Source organism: Podarcis melisellensis, assembly GCF_964234715.1.
Source record: "Podarcis melisellensis genome assembly, chromosome: 9".
Taxonomy (NCBI): domain Eukaryota; kingdom Metazoa; phylum Chordata; class Lepidosauria; order Squamata; family Lacertidae; genus Podarcis; species Podarcis melisellensis.
Window position 1 is genome coordinate 2869263 of NC_138541.1, and position 24822 is coordinate 2894084.

The 24822-nt window shown below is 44.8% G+C and overlaps 1 protein-coding gene across 1 annotated transcript; it reads right to left on the minus strand.

Annotated features, from left to right (window-relative positions):
• Nucleotides 1–1258: 1258 nt before the first annotated feature.
• Nucleotides 1259–24822, minus strand: LOC309377711 (CD209 antigen-like protein D). Its single transcript, XM_081925408.1, has 9 exons — nucleotides 24717–24822; nucleotides 23068–23151; nucleotides 20765–20824; nucleotides 19813–19923; nucleotides 13293–13391; nucleotides 12335–12421; nucleotides 5000–5151; nucleotides 3850–3959; nucleotides 1259–1628 (listed from the first exon to the last, which is right to left on the minus strand). The coding sequence occupies exons 2-9, from the start codon at nucleotides 23120–23122 to the stop codon at nucleotides 1478–1480; spliced, it is 825 nt and encodes a 274-aa protein (XP_081781534.1). The 5' UTR covers nucleotides 23123–23151; nucleotides 24717–24822; the 3' UTR covers nucleotides 1259–1477.

Below are 24822 nucleotides of genomic sequence, written 5' to 3' on the forward strand. Positions count from 1 at the left end.
TCATTCTTCTTTTTTTAATATAGTTTTTATTGGTTTTTACACATATTTTCCAAACATAACATCACATCTTATACAACATAACAAACCTTTGGCTATCACAGCACAGCCTGAGAATTCCTTCAACCTCGACTAATGGTTTTCTAACTTTCTTTTGGCTTCCATCTCCAACAACATCCTGAAAGTTTACAGGAAGTCCCAGGAGTCATACTCCTCCTGCGTAGGGACCTACGAGCCCTTGGAGAAGGAGGATCTCCCAAACTTCCCAGGGAGGTCTCTACAGTCTGCTCTCTCTCTCCCCCCTCCTCCTCCAATATCTCATAACTAGGCATTTCTTCCTTCAGCTATAATTCAGCTCTGTTTTCTTCTCCTCTTGAAACTGTTGGAGACAAGTGGGAAAACCTTCCCACTCTCCCTCCTCTTCTGAGAGGAGCCAAACAGACTGAGTGGAGTCTTCTGAGTCTTCCTGTTCAGTTCATTCCCTGACAATGAAGAATTAAAACATCAGTTCTCCTTGGCTGGGTATACAGGACAGATTGAAGCAACCACAACCACTTCCAGCCTTCAATCATGCAAGATGTGGCAGGAGAGGTCCCCAGCTAGATTCCTGGGGTGCTAGTCCTCAACACAGACCAAGCTATTCACACCTTGTAAAGGTCTGATTCAGGACAGCAGAGTCAACTCAGTTGACGGCCACTGTGCATTGGAGCCAACTTCAAGAGGTAAAGGCCCCCATAAAATATTTTAGGGGACCGCCTCCCCAAAGTTCATGGGCATTGCCATTCAAATGATGTGTGTGCACTGTCTTGTGATCAATTATGCAGGGGGAGCTTACCTGCTCCACCCCCAATATTTTATTCAAGTTAGCACCCCTGCTACCATGAATGCCATGAAAGCACCAGCACATGCTGCCAGTGCTGTGCCAGCACTGGTGTGGACCTCAGTTTTGCCCCCTGCCAAGTTCTGAAGAAATTGAGAGCAGTTCACTGTGTTTATTCCCAATGTTAGCTCTACATGAGAGTAAGGGCGCCAGAGTTTCCAGTGCTGAAGCCAAAGTTGTATTTCTGATTAGTCTGTTACAAGGGGACACCAGGTGCTAGGTGACCCCCATGCTCATTGCCTGGCCTGCAGGGTTGTACTTATGTGCCTTGTAAGGTAGCGGCGATGGAGATCAGAAGGGGCAATGGGGCATCAAACATACAGAGTAAGGAAACAAATATTGGTATGCATTGCAAATAAATACATGAAACAGAAAACAGGCTATGACGGGACCCTTCCATTCTTTATTTTCGTAGCCATCTACATTTGAGCTTGCAGAATAAGGTCTTTTCAAGGTGTTTTTGAGGGCTGATGCCAAAGAGTCCCATAATCTAGATGGCAGTGTAGATTGTGCATTAAAACAGCAGGGTGGGGTGATCTCTTGGTTTTGTTTTTGTGTAGTGATCATGAGATCCAGTTTGTTCATCTTGAAAGTGTCTTCTTAGAGCCAAGCATCATTCGGCACCTTCTTGCAAATATACTGTGTCATTTGCTCACAGTTTAATGCTGCCCAGCAACTTCCGCGGCAATTAAAGGCCATTACACCACAGTCGTGCTTCGCGGCTCTATTTGGCTCACCCCTTTTCCAGAAGCTGAAAAGAAGAGAAATAGCAGCCTTGATCAATCAAGATTGGATGTCTACTTCTTCACCCGCTCCCCTTGCCTTCTATAATTAAAAGGATGTTCAGCTCTTTCTCTCTTAACATCCACTCACAAGTGTGATGGATTTTCTCCCCATATTTTAGAATTCTAACCATGTAAGGAAAACAACAACAACAACTATTGGTGTTTCACAACTTTCTAACTTGTTGCAGGACCTTAGCAGAGTATACGCAGAGTTCACGAAAGCAATTGGTTGCAGGCAGGATGGACGAAGCAGGAATCAGTTACTTGTTACTTATAGGTGTTTATTATGTACAGTGGACTTCAAATTACTATTTACAGGAACAGAGCACAACATGGATCTTTAGCTCTCTCACCACACAACTCTTACACTAACACTCAACTCTCAACGCTCTACTAACACATTCCAGTCAATAGGCCATAAATCATTATTCCCATGAGTGAGCTTGACCAATGAGGGAGCTGTCTCCAGGCCTCTATATCTCCAGGCAGATTTTACTCCTTTACATTGCCTTGGCTGTTGGCCAACTCCTAATTGACTCTGTGTGAAGCTGCACGTATTCAAAATCCCAACAACAACTGTGGGTCAAGACTGTCTCTTTTCTTTTCACATTAAGTGATTTCTCATAAAGGTAAAGGTAAAGGTACCCCTGCCCGTACGGGCCAGTCTTGCCAGACTCTAGGGTTGTGCGCTCATCTCACTCTATAGGCCGGGAGCCAGCGCTGTCTGCAGACATTTCCGGGTCATGTGGCCAGCGTGACAAGCTGCATCTGGCGAGCCAGCGCAGCACACGGAACGCCGTTTACCTTCCCGCTGGTAAGCGGTCCCTATTTATCTACTTGCACCCGGGGGTGCTTTTGAACTGAGATGAGTGCATAACCTTTACCTTTACTAAAGGGCCCACCCCATGCATGAGGAGAGCAGTGACACTATACAGAAAGAAACATAGCTATGTCCTCAAATGAATTGCAAAATATAATCGATAACCACAAAGCCATTATAGGGTTGGTTGATTGAAATGATATGATATCTCTCATATATATCTCTTATCAAAATCTAACATGCTGGTTCTAAGTTTACTTTAATCAAATATCCATAGTTGACAAAGGTATCACCCTAGCCTCACTCTTATTGTCACTTGCATTCTCCAGTGTCCATTGTATCCTGAATCAAGTCCCACTACACAGCACTAAAATTCTGTGATAAATGTATTCCATAACTCCCTCATTTTTAGCTCTCTGTGAATCTATTAAATTGATATTACTAGTAATGGTGCAGTAGGTGTTGTTGTTGTTTTTTTACTCCCATGAGATGTTCAGGTGAGATCTGCCCTTTGATCAAGTCTAAGATCACAAACAGCAGAGGTTCCCAATTGGTGGTCCACAGACCACCCACCCAGGGGCTCCATGGTGTCATTCACATAACAAAAACTGCCACAGATATATTAACATGTTCAAAGGTAGGGTGGCCCATGGTGTGGCTTTTGAAAATGAAGGGGTCTGCAGTACTTAGCTAACTGGGAACCACTGGCATACAGGGTTTAAGTTCCCAGCTAGTATTATACTACCCCATGGCCCGTTTGTAAAGTTTACTCAATACCTTTGCCCAAAAGGATTAGTGGTTGGTACTGGGTGCATCAATGAAGATGAATGTCATTGGATTTTGTTCCAGGACACTTTGCAAAATTGAAAGCAGCCCTCTGTTAATGCAGTCTTGGTAATAAATGCCAGTCCAGTTCTCTGTTCTACTACCAAGCTGTGGATGAGTGAGATCTTACTCTGACCTTGTACATCCATCCACACAAGCTGAAAAGAGTTGTTAGATACTTAAAGAGAACCATGAAGTGTCTTAAACTGCCAGCTGACAGTGTTGCTTGGCTTTAGGTTCCCTTTTTTGAAGCTGAACTAAGGAGCACAAACCATTTAAAAGCATGCCTTCATCCTCTTCCAAATCACCACATTCATTAGGTTAGAGAAGCAGGAAGAGTAGCCTTTCTGCATCTCCAAACTAGTGAGAATCAGCAGCCGCTCACCTGGACAATGATGTGGAGAAGTACATATGTAGGTCTTTGGTAGTAGAGAAAATTGCATGGCAAAATGTATTTGGGGAGGGAAAGAATGAATTATGTAAACAGAATCTGCAACTTCTTGGAATGCATGTCCTTAGCAAATATTTCTTCAAAAACTTACTGGGCTTTAGGTATTGTGCCTGACAGCCATTTCCATTTCGCTTGGTTGTCTTTAAAGAGTCCAATCCAAAAAAGGTTTCTTCGGGTTTTTACTTGATTCATCACAAATTGCTGGGGTAGGGGGTGGGGAGAAAGAAAACAAGAAAATTTTCAGTAGGGATGAGGAGCAAGGCAGTTCTCTCAAAGCCTTTCTAGACAATGTCCCTTTACAAACATCCAACAGGCATAAAACAAACACATTTCAAAAGACACAGGTGTCATCTTTGAAAGCCAAATCCATATTTTTGGAGGAAGCCGTGATCAAAACTATGGTATTCCAAGTATGGTTGCATCAAGCACCAAGAATAATTTTATACTGAGGACGTGCTATTGTCCCCCTGATCCAAGTTATGATGCTGCTGCTGCTGGAATCAAGGAAGCATCCCAAAGAGAAAATATTGTAGTGAAGGGTAACTTCACCTGCCCTCACCAAGACTGACTACATGTGTGTTCCAGTCATGACACAGAGTTAAAATTTCCAGATACTGTAAATGACTGTGCCATAAAACAGTTCATCTTGGAACCATCTAGCGGGACAGTGACCCTGTGTGGCAAATACTCCAATATCTGTATCCATGTTTGTTTGTTGGTTCCAGAGCTATTGGAATCAGTCTGGTTGTGGTATGCTTGATGGGATGACAATGGGGTCTCACCTATGTCTGTGCCCTCCAGTATCCCATTAGCCCCTCTGCCTGGGTTAAGGGCTTGGAGATGGATATACCTTCCAAGCTCCTCTAGAGTAATCTCCATGATACCCTCATGCCAGAGGGTTAGGGTGGTGAGGGAAGCCTTTTTTCTGAGCACTCAGTACATCTCAAAGAGCAGAAGAAGAATCTACAAGATTTCCCTCAAGTATCTACTCCTCCTCCTTCAAGACCTCCTTCCTGAATGCCAGCTTCATTCTATTGAAGCTCAGCAGCACCAAGAAACCTTAGTTAGCCCCAGATGGTAGCAGCTGTTCCCTGCCCCACCCACCCCTTGGTTTGGCTGATGGAGTTTGCTGTATTGCCTGCATACAGGTGGATTGAACCTTCTTAAATGGATAGTGATGATAGGAGCCCTTTGACTCAAGGAGATCCCCTACCTTTTCAATACTCGTCTTTGATGCTCACCTGTTCTACTGCTGTTTCCAGAGAAATCAGCTTGGCGCCTTCCTTCTCACACACTTTTTGGGAATTCATCCATGATTGTGGCCCATGAGAAAACCAATAGTATGCTGTTGCAAATAAAACCCAACCATCATCCACATTTTTAGAGATGATGTCTTTGAGTTAGCCAGGTATGGAGGAAGAAGAGAAAAAGAAAACAAGATAAGGAATTTCAGGGGAACCACCTTGTATGCCTGTGCAGATTTCAATTACTTTTGTGAAGTTCATTTCTCTGGCCACATGATAACATATATTAATCTAGGAAGCTCACAAATCTTAAAAAAAGAACAACATTAACTCATCAACCCATGCTGATGCTGCAGTAAATAGCTGGGTGGGCATAGCTGGACCAGGGAGCACAGTCAAGAAGCTCACCAACTTGTTTCCACCTGGATACTTCGGGCAGCATTAGGGCAGACTTGAAGGATGGAGAGGGGGAGTAGCTGTGGTTTATCAAAATTCTCTTTCTCTCTCTAGGCTAAGTGTCCAGTTGCAGAGTTGAGGAGGGCAATCTAGAGTGGGCAACTGGGACAGATGAGGGATTCTGCTGGTTTACCACCTGGTTTGCTGCCCAGCAGTCTCCCTGCCTGAGCTGACAGGATGGTTCCAGTGAGCTCCCTCTCCCGCTTCATTCAGCCTGTTTGGCCCCCTGGTATACTGCAGAGGTTAGGGCAAAGGAAGAAGCTGGGAAATGGCTTGAACGTGTGTGGAGGTAAAATCTGGTTGAATGCAACTGAACACCGGTGAGGGCTCATCCTCGAGGCTACCAAGTGGCAGTGAAGGCTACAAAGAAGTGTTGCTTAGCTTCCTCCATTGTGCCATCCAGCAGAGCTTTCCTGGGTAGAGTAGGGCCTGCTACAGTCTGGCCTGAAGGAGATGGTAGAACTGAAAGCAGCTTTCTGTGATTTGTTTGCAAAGTATTTTGAGGATAAAATTGACCCTTCATGACCCTTCTGTTACAGCAGATAAATCTTAAAGGGTGTCCAGAGCAGAGGCAGTAGTAAAATCACTCCTTAAGAAACCCAGCCTGATGGGCAGAATATAAATTATTATTATTATTTTTTTTTATAAAAATTTTTATTAAGATTTTTAACAGATACATATTTAACAAACAGAATAGGTTTCATAACATCCTTTCATTCTATTGCGGACTCCCTCACGTCTCCCGCTTCCACTTTCATCATTAAAAACGAATTTTTCCAAGCAAATTATCATCTTGTTTATGCTCTTAAATGCAATATTTAGGTTAAACTCCAATAAAAAATTATAATTTAATGGTAGACAGTTATTTCTACTCTGGCTTCCTTGTTAGGATTCAACCAAATTACAGTACTTTTGTAAATAAGTCTTAAATTTCTTCCAGTCTTCTTCGACCCTCTCCTCTGCCAGGTCGCGGATTCTGCCAGTCATCTCAGCCAGTTGCATATAGTCCATCAGCTGCATCTGCCATTCTTCCAGTGTGGGTAGATCTTGGGTTTTCCAGCTCTTAGCAATAAGTATCCTTGCCGCCGTTGTAGCGTACATAAAAAATGTTCTGTCCTTCTTTAACACGTTCTGGCCGACCATGCCCAGAAGGAAGGCCTCTGGTTTCTTGGTGAAGGTATACTTAAATACCTTTTTTAACTCATTGTATATCATTTCCCAAAAGGCCTTCACTTTAGGGCAGGTCCACCAGAGGTGAAAAAATGTTCCTTCATTTTCCTTACATTTCCAACATTTGTTATCAGACGAATGGTATATTTTAGCCAATTTCACTGGGGTCATGTACCATCTATATATCATTTTCATTACATTTTCCTTCAGAGCATTACATGCTGTGAAGTTCAGCCCGGTGGTCCATAACCTTTCCCAGTCCTCAAACATAATGTTGTGCCCAATATCCTGGGCCCACTTTATCATAGCCGATTTAACCAATTCGTCTTGTGTGTTCCATTTCAGCAGCAAGTTATACATTTTTGAAAGTACCTTAGTCTTAGGTTCTAGCAGTTCTGTCTCCAGTTTCGATTTCTCCACCTGGAATCCTAACTTTTTATCAATCTTAAACACTTCCTTAATCTGAGCATAGTGTAACCAGTCTCGCACTTTATCTTTCATTTTCTCTAAACTCTGCAGTTTCCAATTGTCTCCATCCCTTTCTAGTATTTCCCAATATTTTGGCCAATTGGCCTCCATATTGGGTCTTTTTCGGGCCTTAGCCTCCAAAGGTGACAGCCACCTCGGTGTTTTGTTTTCTAATAAGTCTTTGTATCTTGTCCAGACATTAAATATTGCTTTTCTGACAATATGGTTCTTAAAGACCTTGTTGATCTTAACCTTGTCGTACCATAAATATGCATGCCATCCAAATGCATTGTTAAAACCTTCCAAATCCAGCACATCCGTGTCCTCCAGAAGTAGCCAGTCTTTTAGCCAGCAGAAAGCTGCGGCTTCATAGTACAACTTTAAGTCTGGCAGGGCAAAGCCCCCTCTTTCTTTTGCGTCCGTTAATATCTTAAACTTAATTCTGGGCTTTTTGCCCTGCCAGACAAATTTGGAGATATCTTTCTGCCACTTCCGGAAGCACTCCGTTTTATCTACAATCTGCAATGTCTGAAACAAAAATAACATTTTTGGCAATACATTCATCTTAATAGCAGCTATTCGACCTAACAATGAAAGTTTCAATTTTGACCAGCTATCCAAGTCTCTCTTAATTTCAGACCAACATTTTTCATAATTATCTTTAAACAGACTCAAATTCTTTGCTGTTATGTTTACCCCTAGGTATTTAACTTTCTTAACCACAGTTAACTCTGTCTCTCTCTGAAACCGTTCCGACTCAATATCTGTCAAGTTTTTTCCCAACACCTTGGTTTTTTGCTTATTTAGTTTAAATCCCGCCACCCGACCAAAATCTTGGATTAGTTGTAGTACTCTTTTCGTACTAGATTCTGGCTCCTGTAATGTCAGAACTAAGTCATCTGCAAACGCTTTAAGTTTGTATTGTTTCGCTCCGACCTGTATCCCTTCCACCAACCTGTCCCCTCTAATCATGTTCAAGAGCACCTCCAGGACCGAAATAAATAATAACGGGGAAATCGGGCAGCCTTGTCGTGTTCCTTTTTCAATTTTAAACTCTTCTGTAACCACATTGTTAACTATCAGTTTAGCCTTTTGTTCTGAATATATTGCATCAATCCCATTCTCAAACCCCCGGCCCACTCCCATTTCTTTTAAATTCCCTTTCATAAACTTCCAGGATATGTTATCAAAGGCCTTCTCCGCGTCTATAAAAATTAAAACAGCTTTAGTATTTATGTCTGTTTGTAAAAGCTCCAATATATCTATGATGTTCCTTGTATTGGCAGACATATGTCTATTATTATTATTATTATTCCTCCCTGGTTTTGGCATAATGTCTTTAAAGGCAATCATATTTCCCAAGGTCAAAGAAAAAGAGGGGAAATGGCATTATACAATTTCCACAAAATGTGTGTTTTCATGCTGACCATCCTTCGCTTGTTTTTATGCACAAGTGATGCAATTTGCATTCGTTCCCCGTCTCTGCGTTCGTATCTAAAGCTTTATACACAATTTTATAATCACTTTAGCTAATATGTATTCAGTGCTTTATGTTTGCCTGCCTTGAGTCTGAACTAAGGATTCTGAACCCCTGGATTCTGATTCAATACATGCTATCCAGTCACACCATTCCTTTCTTCCATACAAGGCTGCAATCGTGGAGGACCTGCACTGGCCTTTGGACAAGAAATCTCCTTGGATCTGGAGCCATGCTCAAAAGGCTGCTTTCAATGCTGCTCTCAAAACAGCTGCTCTCCCCTGAATGAGTCCTAACCCATTTTGATGAGACCAAGCTTGTTGTGCTTGCCTGTCACACCTCCCCATATGAAATTGGCGCAGTCCTCAGCCACCAGTAGCCCGATGGGTGATAGGCCCCCAATGCATTCTACTCCAGAACTTTGTCATCTACGGGATGCTATTATGTCCAGATTGACACAGAGGCCCTTGCTATCGTAGCAGAAGTAAAGAAGTTGCATGACTACATCTATGGCCACCACTTCATTATCATAAGTGACCACATGCCTCTGCTGGGCCTTTTTGCTGCTGATTAGAAGACGCCCCAGGTCCTGTCCCTGAGGATGCTAAGGTGGTCCATCTTTCTCAATGCATATGACTACATGCTGCACAAGAGCCAGGGCCACGCAGATGCCCTAAGCTACCTGCCATTACCAGACACAGACGTTGACCTGTCCCCAGCCCACAGTGTGATGCTGCTGTAGAGACTTCCCTAGCTGCTGCTCCATGCCATGGATGTCACCACACACTCATGTGTCCATCTCCTGTGTCCTCAACTGGGTGTGGAGGGGGTGCCCAGCGGATCACCTTGATGCAGAATTCTCCCCATTTGTCTCCCAGCAACATGAGCTGTCAGTTCACAAGGGATGCCTTCTGTGGGGAAACTGGGTCATGATCCCTGCTAAGCTGTGGACCAGAGTGCTGGATGCTCTCCATGTCAGTCACCCAGGCATTGTCCATATGGAAGCTCTGGCCAGTAGCTACATCTGGTGGCCAGGCAGTAATGCAGCAGTAGAAGAGTGGGTCCAGCATTGCCAGGCCTGACAAGAGTCCTGACCATCCATGCCTCAGGCCCCAATCCAAAGGTAGGAGATGACACTCACACCATGGTCAAGTCTCCACATCAATTTTGCCGGTCCATGCCAAGGTTCTTGATCATTGTGGACTCCTTGTCAAAGTGGCTTGAGGTGGTGCCCATCTCAGCAATGACCTCCAGCATCGTCATCTGGGCCCTGCTGTGGGTCTTTCTTCACCCTACACGGCCTGCCAGACACCATCATGTCAGATCATGGAGTACAGTTCATGTCAGCCGAGTTCCAGAAGTTCATGGCCAACAAGCTAATCTGCCATGTCACAGCAGCACTGTTCCACCCATCAACGAATGGACAGGCTTAGAGAATGGTGAGGACCACCAAGGAATCCCTCACCCGGATTGCCCAGGGGGACTGGAACTGGCCTTCTCTGCTGCTCCAGAGAAGCGGACACGGAGCAATGGATCCAAACTACAAGAAAGAAGCTGAAGAAACCAGAGGCCTTTCTCCTGGGCATGGTCGGCCAATTGGTGCCAAAGAAGGATAGAACTTTCTTTATGTATGCTACAACAGCAGCAAGAATACTTACTGCAAAGTATTGGAAGACACAAGATCTACCCACCCGGGAAGAATGGCAGATGAAAGTGATAGACTATATGGAACTGGGGGAAATGACTGGCAGAATCCGAGACCGGGAGAAGAGTCGGTGGAAGAAGATTGGAAGAAATTTAAAGTTTATTTACAGAAACATTGCAAAATTAAGGAATGTTAGAAGGATGTTGGAATGAAGTTATGTGGTTCTAGCAGATATGTTATAAAGGATCAAGTAAAAATAGATTGTCAATTGGTGAGAATGTTAAGTTACATTATATTAAGATAATTTAATAGGATAAAAGTAAAGATGGAAAGGATTTGCTGAAATAGCTAACTGAACTAGAATACAAAAAAGGGAGGTGTGAGGAGGTCAAAGAAACAAGCAAATGAAAGATAAGTTATGGAAGGTTTGATGTGTTTTTTAATTGTTTTTATTTTTCTGTTTTTTCTTCTTTTCCTGTTTTTTCTTTTTTTTAATTTTATATTGTATTATATCTTGTTTTTGTAACCTTTGAAACTTCAATAAATATTACTTTTAAAAAACAAACAAACAAACTACAAGAAAGAAGATTCCACCTAAGCATTAGGAAGAACTTCCTGACAGTAAGAGCTGTTCGACAGTGGAATTTGCTGCCAAGGAGTGTGGTGGAGTCTCCTTCTTTGGAGGTCTTTAAGCAGAGGCTTGACAACCATACGTCAGGAGTGCTCTGATGGTGTTTCCTGCTTGGCAGGGGGTTGGACTCGATGGCCCTTGTGGTCTCTTCCAACTCTATGATTCTATGATTCTAAGATTCTAGTTGATTTCCTTCTGCAGTAGCACATCAAACCCTGCATTGCCACAGGTTGAAGCCCAGCAGAGCTCCTTATAAACCAGAAGCTGGCATTACTCCTGGATTGACTGCACCCAAATCTTGCATCTGATCGGCCTCCTGGCCAAGGGGCTCCAGCGGCCCCCAGGTCCTTCACACCCGTTGACCCTGTCTACATCCCAAACTACGGAGATCACCCTGCGTTTATCTCTACTGCTGTTACCGGGGTGACAAGCTTGCCACACCAGATGTTCAGGTCCACTGCTGGCATGTGGACTAAATACGTTGACGCCTGTCCGATGCCCCAGCGCCAGCCACTGCTACCATGCCAGAACACAAGGTGAATGATCAGCCTGACTTACAGGCTGATGTACCTGATGAGAACCTGCAGCCCAGGGTAGAGTTGAGGAATGGGGCCCCAACACTTCAACACCAAACAGTGTGGAGGCAATGACACCAGTGTCACCCATGACACCAGTTCCAGCTCCATCAGGATCCCCAACAACCCAAGGGGATGAGCTTCACCCATCTCAGTGGGTGAGGCACTGCCCACAACCCTTTGATGAATACTTGTGTTGACAGGGATGAGTGTTGATGTCTAAGGGAGAAGGGTGTTATGTATTCAGTGGTCTGTGTTTTCCTGAGCTTGAGTCCGGACTAAGGATTCTGAGCAGCTGTGTTCTGATTTGAAACATGATATCCAATCATAGAATATTTCAGAACTCATTCCCCTTCTCTGCTTTTTCATAAAAAGCTTTATAAACATCATTATAATCTCTTTACCTATAAAGCAAGTGTTCCCAGTGAAGGAAAGCCCACCTTAGAGACCTGCGCAGATACATGGAGGATCCTATCCTGACCTAGGTTTGGCCGTCTGGGTACTTGGCGTGGCACCAAAACAGGCGTGTGGGTAGAGTGAGAGTTGCTATGGTCTGCAGGTATTTTATCCCACATGCCAATGAGCCAATTCACTATGTGAGTAGGCTTGAGGGCTCCTTTCTGATGATGGGCTTGTGAAACAAGAGAGATTTTGTTGTTGCACCAATCACCCCACTGCCCAGCAGTCTCTCTGACCAAGTTGTCAGAGGTTGCCTCAGAGGTGCTGTTCAAGAATCTCTCTTCCATGGATGAGTATAGTAAAGGACAGGTCTTTTAGATGACCTGAAAAGGAGGACAGCTCTCTGCTCTGGCTCTAAGAGTTTTCAGCTAGAGGAGAGGCTTTCAGCTGGGGCAGAATCAGGGCAGGATCCCACTGCACTACAATTCTTCAGCATCAAAGGGTAGCTTACCAATTTCCTTTTGCAGTTGATCATTTTTGATGGCAAAATGCCGCACTTCCTCTGTTAAGTTTTGAACTACAGCGAGTATTTGGAAGTCTAAAAGATTTGAAACAGTTTAAGGCAGGAGTATCTGAAATAACAATCTGCAAATATTAAGAAACCATTTTCAAACATTTAAAAACACTCTAGCCTGGAACAAGAAGCAGAGCTCCAGGATGGGGTTCTTATGAATATGAGGACAGACTTGATTCTCTGTGGCTGAGATCACCAATGAAAAGCCTCAGAAGAATCCTGCAGCTGGATCAGACCAAAGACCCATGCAATCCACTATCCTATTCTCATGAAGTATCTCTAATGTTCCCCTCCTTTGTCCTCCTTTTCTGCTGGGAATCACAGGGCCAGAAAACAATTCCCCACTGAGTCACACAGTAAAGCCAAATTTGCAAAGATTACTTTACAGTTTTCTATTATGCTTTCTGAAATCTAAGAAAATACAGGCACCCAAACTCTTTTCCTGATGAATATTGGGTTGCATTCCACATAGTTCTAAAGAGGGTGTTCTGTAAGCTCAGGGATTTCTCCTTGTGCAATGCAATCTTCAGCCCCTTTCCCTCCATTCTGTTCTGAAATTTCTCCCCACGCTGGGGAGCAGCTTTGGTGATGGCATGCAGGGAGAAGTAGGGGCAAAGTTCCTTTGCATTAGTGCTAAAATCTAGCACTAGCACAAACATTGTGAATTACAGTGTGATGGGGAAGGACAGCATTTCTGGTGGGGAGATGTGAGAATCACAACCATCTGCTTTTCTTTATGCTGAGCAGTGAAAAAGTGATAAACTCTATTGGGTGATGAGTTTCACTGAATGTTTTGCTCACACAATATGAATCCCAAAGGGAACTACAGGAATTGAAGTCCGTTTAAATTAAACACGTTCTAGCAAAAGTGAGGATTTGTATATAAAATGCTTACCATCCTTGTCCGTATAGTTTGAATCAATCCCAACAACAATGCTTCGAATCATTCCCAATGCCACTTGAAAATCAGCTCTTTTTTTGATTTCCTTCTGATCTAAGGAGGAGGTAGGTAGAAAAGAAATGAAGAAATTCTGTTCTAGCTTACTAGTCTGGTGACCTGGGGGAGGGGGATACTTGGTTTCAAACTGCTTTTAACATTTAATTTTAAGTGCTGACTTGTAACGTGCCCTGGGAGCTTAGGGAAAAGAGTGAATAAAAAATCAAACCAACAAAAACATGAATATGACTTCTATTAATATTTTCTCCTCTCAGGCCTTATATTGATGTTTCCTGTCCCTTGATTGTGGCTGCCCTGCTGGTCTGAAGTCCTGTTTCCATTTGGCCTGTTGCTTCTGTCATCAGATGGTTGGCCTTCCTTTGAAAGCTTTAGATTTTTTGGTGTCTAGATACACCTGTCCTCTTTGACCTAGAGACTTGCATTTGCCAAGCTGCCTCATGCCCTGCCGTATGCTTAAAATATGTAAAGTCTTGGATCATTTGGTTCCCTCCCCCTGAGCTTTGCTTACTTTGGAGTGCCATTTAAAAATGTACTAGGTTTACAAATAGGTTATGTGTTCATTTATCCAGTGCTATTTTTCTGGAGAAAGAGGTGCCAAACTCACCTTGAATATCTCCCTTGTGTAAGGAGAACCTGAGCTTACAGGGTTAAACAGCTCAGAGTGTACTCCCTGCCTACTGTGGGGTGGGGGGAGATTCTGCGTCACATCCGAGAGTCTCAACCCTTTGTTCTGTCTCTACTTTCGCTTTTGAGGAGAGCGGACGTGTTTCACGATGCTGTTAGACAGTGGATAGTTCTGATGTAAATAAAGCTGCTTTTAGTTGCTAGAATCCTGTCTGGACTTTGTTTAAGCACACTGAAGAAAGCACTGGAGCTTACAGCTTTCTCTGACCGCTGCTGGACTCTGCTTTTGCTCAGAGCATTGGAATGCAGAAGAAAAAGAAGAAGAGTTTGGATTTGATATCCCGCCTTTCACTCCCCTTCAGGAGTCTCAAAGCAGCTAACAATCTCCTTTCCTTTCCTCCCCCACAACAAACACTCTGTGAGGTGAGTGGGGCTGAGAGACTTCAGAGAAGTGTGACTGGCCCAAGGTCACCCAGCAGCTGCAGGTGGAGGAACAGAGACGCGAACCCGGTTCACCAGATTACGAGACTACCGCTCTTAACCACTACACTACACTGGCGGACTTTGGAGAATGCCGTGGCCTGGCAGTAGAGCTGTGCAGAGGGAGCGCACCGGGCACCAGGCTTATCTGGGCAATAAATCACACTCAGAGGTTATGGGTGGCAGTGATACGCAATTAGAGAAAGCCTGCTTTGAAGTGCTGTGTGCTTAAAAGCCTGAGCAAGCTGAAAAGCTGCTGTTTTGGCTGCCGGAAGAAAAGATCAGCTTTGAGGCTCTGTCTGAGCTGGCTGGCTGCAAGCTGTGTGCTGCAAAGAGACACTGGAGGCCTCTCCTCGGAGCCGGTTGGTACGCATGAGTACTCAAAAGCCCCAAGGGGGGCCAGGGGAGGAGATGGCTGAACTCCAGGAGAGTTTTGATGTTCCGTTTGAGAAGCTCACCGGGAAGCTCATAGGCCAGACCTGGGAAATCTGGGCCAGAAGAGCAAGGGGGTGGTTTGTGGTCACAGGGCTCTGGAGTCCAGTCCAGAAGGAGCCGGCCCCACCTATGCAAGCTGCTGCTGGAGATGGTGCAGCAGCTGAGTGAGAGAGAGCAGAGAGAGCAAATAGAGCTCTGCATGTTGAAAGCAAGTGTGGACGCTTTGCTGTTGCCCCACCTGGATGGCGTTGAGTCGGCTCAGGCCACTTGGCAGGTGCTGAGGAGTCTGTGTGAAAGCTCAGCAGGAACAAAGGGCTGGGAGGAAGCCAAGGGCCGAGGAAGCCGAGAGTCCAGTGGGGGCTGCTGGCCATGTTCCTGACGTTACAGCTGGGAGTTGCTGCTTTGTCTCCGAGAGGCCACGTGATGTAGAGGCCCACAACCAGAGTGTTGGGGAGTGTGCAGGCCCAGGCTGGGCACCCAAAGGTGGGGGTGCAGGGAACGCAGGAAGAGCTGGAAGGGAGACTGTGAGAGCTTTTGCTTCCCATCGCTGTTATCGATGTGGCTCCCCCTCCCATCTGGTAAGAGAATGTCCAGTGGAGGCACAGAAACAGCCGAAGGCCGTCTCCCGTAGCAACCAGATAAAGGGCTCTTCGAAGCGTGGGAAAGGAAAGCCAAAGGCAGCTGGCAGAGACACTGAACATAAACATTTAGCAGCCTCTATGGCAGCAGTCAAGAGTTGTCAACAGGACACTGTGCTGACTTTTGTGATAGACTCAGGTGCTTCCCATCATCTCGGGCCATCTAGTGGATTCCTGGAGAACTGCACCTCTGTAACTTATGGAAAGACTGTCTGTTTAGCAGATGGGACTAAACATGCTCTCACGCAGGCTGGCTCACTGTTTTGTTTTTTCTTACAGGATTCGATCTAGGCGTTTGTTGTTCCAGGACTGTCCTGCACGTTGCTATCTGTCAGTGCCCTTCTTGCTGAGAACTACAGAGTGTGTTTTGAGGACAATATGTGTTATATTTCTAAGAATGGACAGCAACTAGTCAGTGTTGAATGTAAAGACAGGTTGTTTGTACTAGACGCTTCTTTTGCAGGTCCAGGTGACATGGCGGTGGCTCAAGCACAGTGTGCCAACGTTCCAGTCCATGATGCGTGTGCCCACCTCTGGCATCGACACCTGGCCCATGTGTCCTGGGGGTCAGTGAAGAAGATCCCAGAGTGCACTGCAGGGTGCAAAATGAAATCATATGCTAAGTTTCTAGATTGCAGGGCGTGCAAACACGCAAAGGTCAAAACGTGCACATACCCAAGGTCTGAGAGGGTAACCACTAGGTCTTTTCAGTTAGTACATGCAGATTTGTGTGGGCCGATGTCTGTGACCAGTATGGGTGGAGCCAAACATGTGCTGGTTCTGATTGATGACCACACGCACAACGGCTGGCTCTTCACACTCAAACACAAAAGTGAGGCAGCACCGCTAATCAAAGACTGGATTGCGGCTGTGGAACTGCAGTTTTCCACACGGGTGCAAAACTTTCAGAGTGGTCACGGTGGGGAGTTCACCGGGTCTGCACTGCAAAGTTTCTTCCGCAAGAAGGGGATTCAACATAGGTTAACTTCTCCACACAGTCCCCAGCAGAACGGGATTGTGGAAAGGAGGAACAGAATGCTGCAGGAGATGTCCGCAGCATTGCTATTTGATGCCGGGCTCCCACAGCTCTTTTGGGGGGAGTCTTGGCGAACGGCCAACTTTATTCTGAACAGATCGTTCAATTCAGTGGTAGGTGACACACCCTACTTTCTGCTACATGGAAAGAAGCCCAAAGTGCATTACTTCCGTGTTTTTGGCTGTGAGGCTTGGGTCCTCATACCAAAGGCCAAACGCAAGAAGGGTGGTCCTAGGTCCCAAAAGATGGTTTTCTGTGGGTATGAGCCAGGGACCAAGGGGTGGAGGTTTGCTTATCCGTCAGGGAACCAGTCCAGGATTCTGCTCAGCAACAGTGCTGAATTCTGTGAGCAGAGTGGCTGGACACGGATACATGGGAACCCTGACATCCTGTCAGAGAGTCTGCTTGACTCTGCTGATGAAGAAGAGGAAGAGGTCGAACCTGCTACTGACCCAGTGCAGGCAGAGGGAAGAATTTCTCCGAAGGCTGTGAAGCTTGAGCAACGCAGTGCTCCATCTTCTCCCACAGGTTCTGCTGAGAAGTCCAGAAGGTGCAGTAAGTCAGGAGGGAGCACTCTGATGCCAAGGATGTTCTGGCTGGCGCTAGTGGGTCAGAGGGGGTTCCTGAAGTAGTGTTGCGCCGATCAGCTCAGACGACCAAGGGGAAACCTCCTGAAAGGTTTGCAGTCACTAGCGTGTGGGTCGGTATGGCACAGTGTGAACCCGAGAGTTTTGAGGATGTTCAGAAACTGCCTCAGGAAGAAGCTAGGAAATGGCATGAGGCGATGCAGAAGGAGATGAGCTCAATGGAGTCTCTAGGTGTGTTCTCCCTCATGAAGTTGCCGGTGGGCAAACAGGCCGTGGGTAGCCGCTGGGTTTACCGTCTTAAACCCACAGCGACAGGAGAACCGCAGTAAAAGGCCAGATTAGTAGTGAGAGGATTCACACAGCGAAGGGGGTTGCATTATACGGAAGTTTATGCTCCCACCTCTAGGAGTGAATCTCTATGCTTGCTCTTGGCCGTTGCTGCACAAAGAGGTTTGCTGCTGCATCACTTTGATGTGGATGTAGCCTACTTGAACTCAGAGCTCCAGGAGGATCTGTACATGCTTCCTCCTCCAGGGTTTGAGGACAATGAGCAACGTACTGTGTGGAAACTTCACAAGTCAATTTACAGCCTGAAGCAATTGGCCAGGAATTGGAACTTGTGCCTGAATGAAGCTTTGGAGAAGCTAGGTTTCAGGAAGAGTCTTGCTGACAGTTACCTGTTCCTTAGAGGATCAGGAGACCCACAGGAAATGGTGTTATTCTATGTTGATGACATCATTTACGTAGGAAGGGCAGACAAACAGGTGCAGAAGTTTGCCAAAGAGCTTGGAAAGCGGTTTCAGATCAAGATCCTGGGTGCAGTAAAGATCTACCTGGGCGTGCAGATAGCGAGAACTGAGGATGGTAGCTTCTTGCTCAGTCAGAAGGGCAAGATTGAGCAGTTGCTTGAGAAGTTCAGAATGCCCGATTGTGCAGGAGTTCGGACACCCATGGAAACGAGCTACGTGAAAGATAGCCAGCAAGCAGAAAGTGCTGAGTTCGAGAGTGCTGCGCTCTTTTAGTCAGCTCTGGGTAGTCTGTTGTATCGGTCCCAATGGACCAGACCAGACATTGCCTTTGCTACCAATCTGCTAAGTAGGGAAGCGTCAAAGCCCAGTGTGAGTGCTTGGCATGGTATCAAGCGGGTACTGCGTTACCTGCAGCATACCAAAGACTTCAGTCTCAAGCTACCAGCTGAAGGCGAGGTGAAGCTCACATGCTTTGTGGACAGCGACTGGGCAAATCTGCAGGACCGCAAGTCTGTGTCTGGATTGGTGATAAAGTTTGGGAAGTCACTGGTTGGGTGGAAGTCCCGGAAACAAAGTCTCATTGCGCTGTCTTCTACTGAGGCTGAATTCAGCGCACTGTCAGATTTGTGCCAGGAACTGGAGTTCTATAGATGCTTGGTGCAAGAGATCTATGGGGATTGTAGCTTGCCCATCACAGTTTGGGAAGACAATCAGCCCTGTTTGAAATTAGCTGAATCTGCGCAATTTAAGGCCAGAACCAAGCATCTGGACATACGTTTTCAAAATGTGTGTCAGAGTGTTCAGTCAGGTTTGATACGGCTGGAATATTGTGCCAGTCACGATAACTTGGCCGATGGATTTACCAAACCTTTAAGCTTCCAGCGTCATGGGGGGTTCTGTGGTGGTTTGGAGTTGGGGTAAGTTCTGTACTTACTTGCCCCACAGTAGTGCAGGGCGAGAGGGGTTGTGAGGAGAACCTGAGCTTACAGGGTTAAACATCTCAGAGTGTGCGCCCTGCCTACTGTGGGGTGGGGGGAGATTCTGCATCACATCCGAGAGTCTCAACCCTTTGTTCTGTCTCTACTTTCGCTTTTGAGGAGAGCGGACGTGTTTCACGATGCTGTTAGACAATGGATAGTTCTGCTGTAAATAAAGCTGCTTTTAGTTGCTAGAATCCTGTCTGGACTTTGTTTAAGCACACTGAAGAAAGCACTGAAGCTTACAGCTTTCTCTGACCGCTGCTGGACTCTGCTTTTGCTCAGAGCATTGGAATGCGGACTTTGGAGAATGCCGAGGCCTGGCAGCAGAGCTGCACAGAGGGAGTGCACCGGGCGCCAGGCTTATCTGAGCAATAAATCACACTCAGACCTTGTTCTCTTAGATTAACAACAGAGCCCACCAGAAAACGGCTGGAACTGAGCCCTGATGAATTCCGGCTGAAAAACGTCCTGCATATATCTCGATATTTAGGTAGGCTCTGGACCCACCCACTTTGGCCATGGCCTTTTCCTCTGCAGCCTGTTTTCCCCAAGCACTTTCCTTCAAGGAACTGGAGCCCTAGCAGAGGGCAGGGTGGTGAGGATCAGGAATGGGGGCTCTCCCCCAGCAAATGAGGATTAGTTGGGAAAGGAGGAGAGAATTGCAGCTGGGAAAGGGAATTGTCCAGGGTGTTCCAGGGCCTTGTGTAAGCCTGTATTTCTGTTCCAAGTGCTGGAAATCACTTATTCAGGGAGAACAAAACAGTGTCATTGCTCTCAATGAATGACAGCTGTAACTCAACCCCTGATATCAAAGAGAGATGAAAGGGATAAATGGAAGGTGGATCCTGCCATCTCTTTTTGGAAATGCTATTGGCATTTAAGCAAAGCCCATGACAATAGTTGCAAAGTATGCTAATTATGTACTTACATAGAAGGAAAAGCAGCAGTGTCATGGCAGTAAGGATGAAAATCTCAAGTATGATAAATCTTTCACCCGTTGGAGATTTTAAGAAGGTAACCATGTCCTGAAAAGTAGATGCTTGAAGAAAGAAAATTCTGATTTAGCCATCAGTAGCCAACAGTGTTCTCGAAGCTACCAGCAAGAGTTTGACCAAACTGCGGGAGGCAGTGGGAGACAGGAGTGCCTGGCGTGCTCTGGTCCATGCAGTCACGAAGAGTCAGACACAACTCAATAACTAAATAGCAACAAGCCAACATACCACTGCCACTCGAGGAAAAAGGGTTTCCATATGCTGTGGTAGCCATCAGCCGGAGATAGTCAACTGTTCAAGGGGTGGTAATCTGGGTGGGTAAGCAGATAGAGGAAGCAAGGGGGGGGGGATACCTTGCTTCTTGAGGAAGCTTTTCTGACCAATGTCTGGATCAGAAGACAGTAGCCTTTGATACTAAAGGACTTTCTGCTCCCCCCAAAAATGACAAGATGCTCCCTCTGTGCACATAATGCCACATAAAGAAGCTGGGTTGGACTGGCCATTGGCTGATATTTCAATGCTGCTGATGGGGCAGCAGACTAACTGAGGAGGTGCAGTGCAGCTTGTGTGGTCTATCCATCTCTGCCCACCCCAGCACCTGCTACCTGAGGCAACTGCCTCATTCTGCCTAATGGTGGCGCCATTCCTGGCTGCACACAGTAAAGGAACACCACAGCCAGCAGCAAAGAGACGGCTGAATCCTGGGGTTTCTATGGGGCCTTGTGGATCTCTGGCACCCAAAGAGCTGTGTGTGCTACTCTCTGCACTCCTCCCTAGCACAATAAGACTGGTTCCACTCCCTGCCTGTCTCTCCATCAACTTCCCTTTCCCATGCATTCCTCTACTTTATGAGAAACCTCATCCAATATGACTGTGCTGTATACAGACCACGAGTTTCTTTTGCTGCTGCTCCATCAGTTCTGGACTTTTTCATCCTCTCAGTTGCATCTGTGAAACAACAAGCTATTATAACAACTATGAACACATTGGTTGTATGGTGGGTGTTTTCTCTTCCAAGCTCAGAGTATTAGTCTCTTGTCAAGCATTAAAGCTCACACAATTTGCTTTTATTCTCCTGCACTTAATCTCCCTATTACAGGAGCATAATTTTTAAAATAGATGCACATCTACAAATGTCAAGGATTTCATCGGTACAAAGTTGAAATGGACAACAACATCAGGCCAAAAATATGTCTCAATGAGGCATTTCCAACATTAAACTTTGGCATCTATCAGTATTAGACAATCATTTCCTGTAAAGACATTGTTGAGTCCAATATAACTGAAATGTCTTTCTTTTTCTTTTGCTGGATTAGTCTCCATCTTATACCAAAAAGATGTTCCATATGGATTCAAAGGTATTGAGAAATGTTTTAGATAATATAGCATTCTCTCTCTCTCCACATTTTTATTAGTTTTTTTTAACATATCATTTCCAACAATCATTTAACATAAATTCTTATCTTATACAAAGTTTTAGACTTCCATCAACAAGACCCCTTCCTTCCCTGCTTGTCCCAGGCAAGGAGTCGTGGGACCGCCTCGCCACATCCGACTCCTGCACCCCCTCTCCACTGGAGCTGCTTTTATTCTCTTCCCCAGAAGAGGAGCTGCTCTCCCGATCCCTGGAGGCTCTCTATAATCACTCTGGCTTTTGCTCTCTCCCTCCGGCACTGATGGCAGTTCCCTGACAATTACAATTGCTTTTCAAATAATTCATATATTTACTGATAATATAGCATTCTCATTTGCATTCTATTCTCTCTAAGCTCCTGGATATCTAGTTTTTAGGACTTCAGTAAGCATTTGCAAACAACAGTTATGAACTGACGTTAAGAGGAGAAGCCAATTAAATTACAGTAATTTTTCCTTTCTTCACCTGTGGACATCAATAATATTGTATTATCCTTTACTTATTGCCTAATTTTTAATAAGTTACCGTGTATATATTCCCAAACTGTTCCCTCATCCCCTAGTTGTCTACAGAAATCATCTGTTAGGGCAACCAGATCTGTCTCGGTCCTGAAACCAGGACGGAACCCAGACTGAAATGGATCTAAAGCCGATGTTTCCTCCAGAAACTTACCAAGCTGTTCAGCAACCGTTCTCTCAATTACCTTATCCAGACATGGAAGATTTGAAACTGGGCAGTAATTGGATAGATCTAAAGGATCTAGCGAAGTTTTCTTTAAGAGCAGACAAACCACTGCTTCCTTCAGCTCCCCTGGGAATGTCACCATGCCAAGGGACAAATTGATAATTTCAACCAGGGGGATCCGGGTGACACCTGGGCATGCCCTAATCAGCCAATGATACACTGGGTGAAAGATTTTGGGTATAATATACAGCTTGCAGCATGGGAGAACTTAGGGAATTGGAATTTAAAATTCACAGCATGTTGCACGCTGAAAGGAAATTATATGAAAATGATATATCGTTGGTATTTATGTATAAAACAGGGTCAAATATATGTTGGAAATATAAGGAAAAAGAAGGCACCTTTTATCAAATGTGGTAGGCATGTAAGGTAGTAAAATAATTTTGGGAAATGTTATTTAATAAATTGGGGAAAAAGTTTAATTCCCCCCCTAAAAAACCTCAAATACTTTCTGTTAGGAATTCTAGGCGCCGAAATCCCAAAGGAGCAGAAAAGACTATGTACATGACCACGGCTGCACAAGTGTTATTGGCCGAGAGATGGAAAGAAGATGAATTCCCTACCAGAGAAGAATGGCAGATAAAGTTGGTGGATTATGCCGAAATGGCAAAAATGAATCAGAAATCAGGAAAATTTTAAGGAATGGGGAAAGTTTATAATCTATTTTTAAAACCACTGTAAACAGCTAAAATTCTTAGTGTGGTTGGCATACCACTTGTAGTTTAATGGAGAATTTTGGACATAATAGAAATGTAAAAGATTTGGATTGTTATAAAAGATGCAGGAGGAAATGACCCACAAAGGGGAGGAGGGAAGTCCAGGAGATTCTTTGGAATCTTGTTTCTATATTGTATGTTGATATGTGATTGTAAAATTTTACTTTGAAAAACCAAATAAATAAATTTACAAAAGAAACAGAAAATAAACTTTGGAGTTTGGACATGGAAAAGAAGCAGACAGAACCTGTGCAATTCCCATGCATCCCTCTACTTTATGAGAAACCTCATCCCATATGACTGTGCAGGATACAGACCATCAGTTATAGTTGCCGATAGTGTTGGAGGCGCTGTGGGCGCTGGCTGCTCCATCCTCTCAGTTGTGTTTAGGAAACAACAAGCTAGAATAAGACAACAACAAATGGAGAATAAGATTATGAGCACATTAGGTAGAAGGTGGCATCAGTATTAGACCATCGTTTCCCATAAAGACGTTGAGTCCAATATACAGTATTTTTCACTCTATAAATCCAATTGAATCTAGCAAGACTTTGGACACCACGAGTTGGACCCGGAAAAGAAGTAGAGGGGAAGCTATTACCCATGCTCTCCAAGTGTGTCATTTTGTTTTCTTTTTGCAAAAACCCAGCTTGACATCTGATGCTGTGGCTTAAAAAAGGACTGTTGTCTAATCCCATTTCAAAGCCATCTGATGTAGCAGCCCTTGATATGCAAGTAAATGGGTTTCCCAAAGACTTATATTTTCTGGATCATGATCTGGATCTGGATTGACAAACTGGGCCCATGAATCAGAGCAGGGAACCTGTATTGCCAGGGAATAAAACAGAATGTGGTCTCCTGGTTTGCAATGTAGCTGGAGCTTTAATATAAGGAACCTGGCTGTTTGAGAAGAAGCGAAAGGAACTTCATGGCTTGGCCAGCTATCAAACACCTGACTTCATGGGGGAAGGAAGGAGGAAGCAGTTGACTGGGAACAAGGAAAGTAACCTTACTTTGACTGAACTGCACAGATAAAGAATGCAAATGAAGGCTCACACCCACATGTGTCGACTCCTAGGTCAGATCAAAGGATCGGAATTGAATTACATCACGAATTACATCTGTTGCCAGCTTGACATGAGACCTACGCTACAGACTACCATATTTTTCCGTCTATAAGATGCCCCCATGTATAAGACACTCCCTATTTTGGGGGGACTCCAAATTAACAAAACACCCCTCAGCACAACCCATGTATAAAACGAGCCCCAATTTTAAACCTAAATTTTTAGCTAAAAAACCCTAGTCTTATACAAGGAAAAATACAACATATAAGGGCCAGAAGCTGAAGGAGACAGGGAGATCTTGATACATTGTTCTATGCTCCATTCCAGAATGTGAAGAGAACAACCATCTACCAGTCTGAAGTATCCCAGATAAGCCTTCCAGATCTCCATCAGCTGGAGAGACATGAAGAACTAAGCCTATTCTATCTGTTTGTTGTTGTTGTTGCCTAAGATATTTTGCTTATTGGTTATATTGCTAGCTTTGTAGTTTATTCCAGTTGCTGTTGGCTTTATATTAGACTGCATTCCAGGTTGCTGATCAATTTCTTTCCTGATGTTTACCAATTAATAAGAGTTTGTCTCTACCTAAGACTCTGTCAATTCTCTGTCCAGTGGAATCCAAAGAACCTGTTGCTTGCCTGGTTTTTGCTATTGGCCAAACAGCCAGTAGGGGACGCTGGCAAGACAGCACCTGTGCACATCCTTATAATGTTCCACCACTCAGTTTCATTGGATGACCCTGAGGTCTAGTATTTAAAAGCGAAAAACCATCTGTAGTTTATAAAAGCTCCCTATCATTTTCCCTCTTGGTGACCTTTCGGCCCTGGAATGAGACCCTGCAAATATCATAGCTTGTAAGGAAAGTGTTACACCCCTCAGACCTCTTTCTGTTTGGAAACCTTGGTGTTGCCATGGAACAATCTTTTCCCTAATTTCCTCCTAGGGGATTTTCATCCTTCCACTGGCTAAGAACCACCTCCCTTGTGATGTCAGGCATTCCAGAAC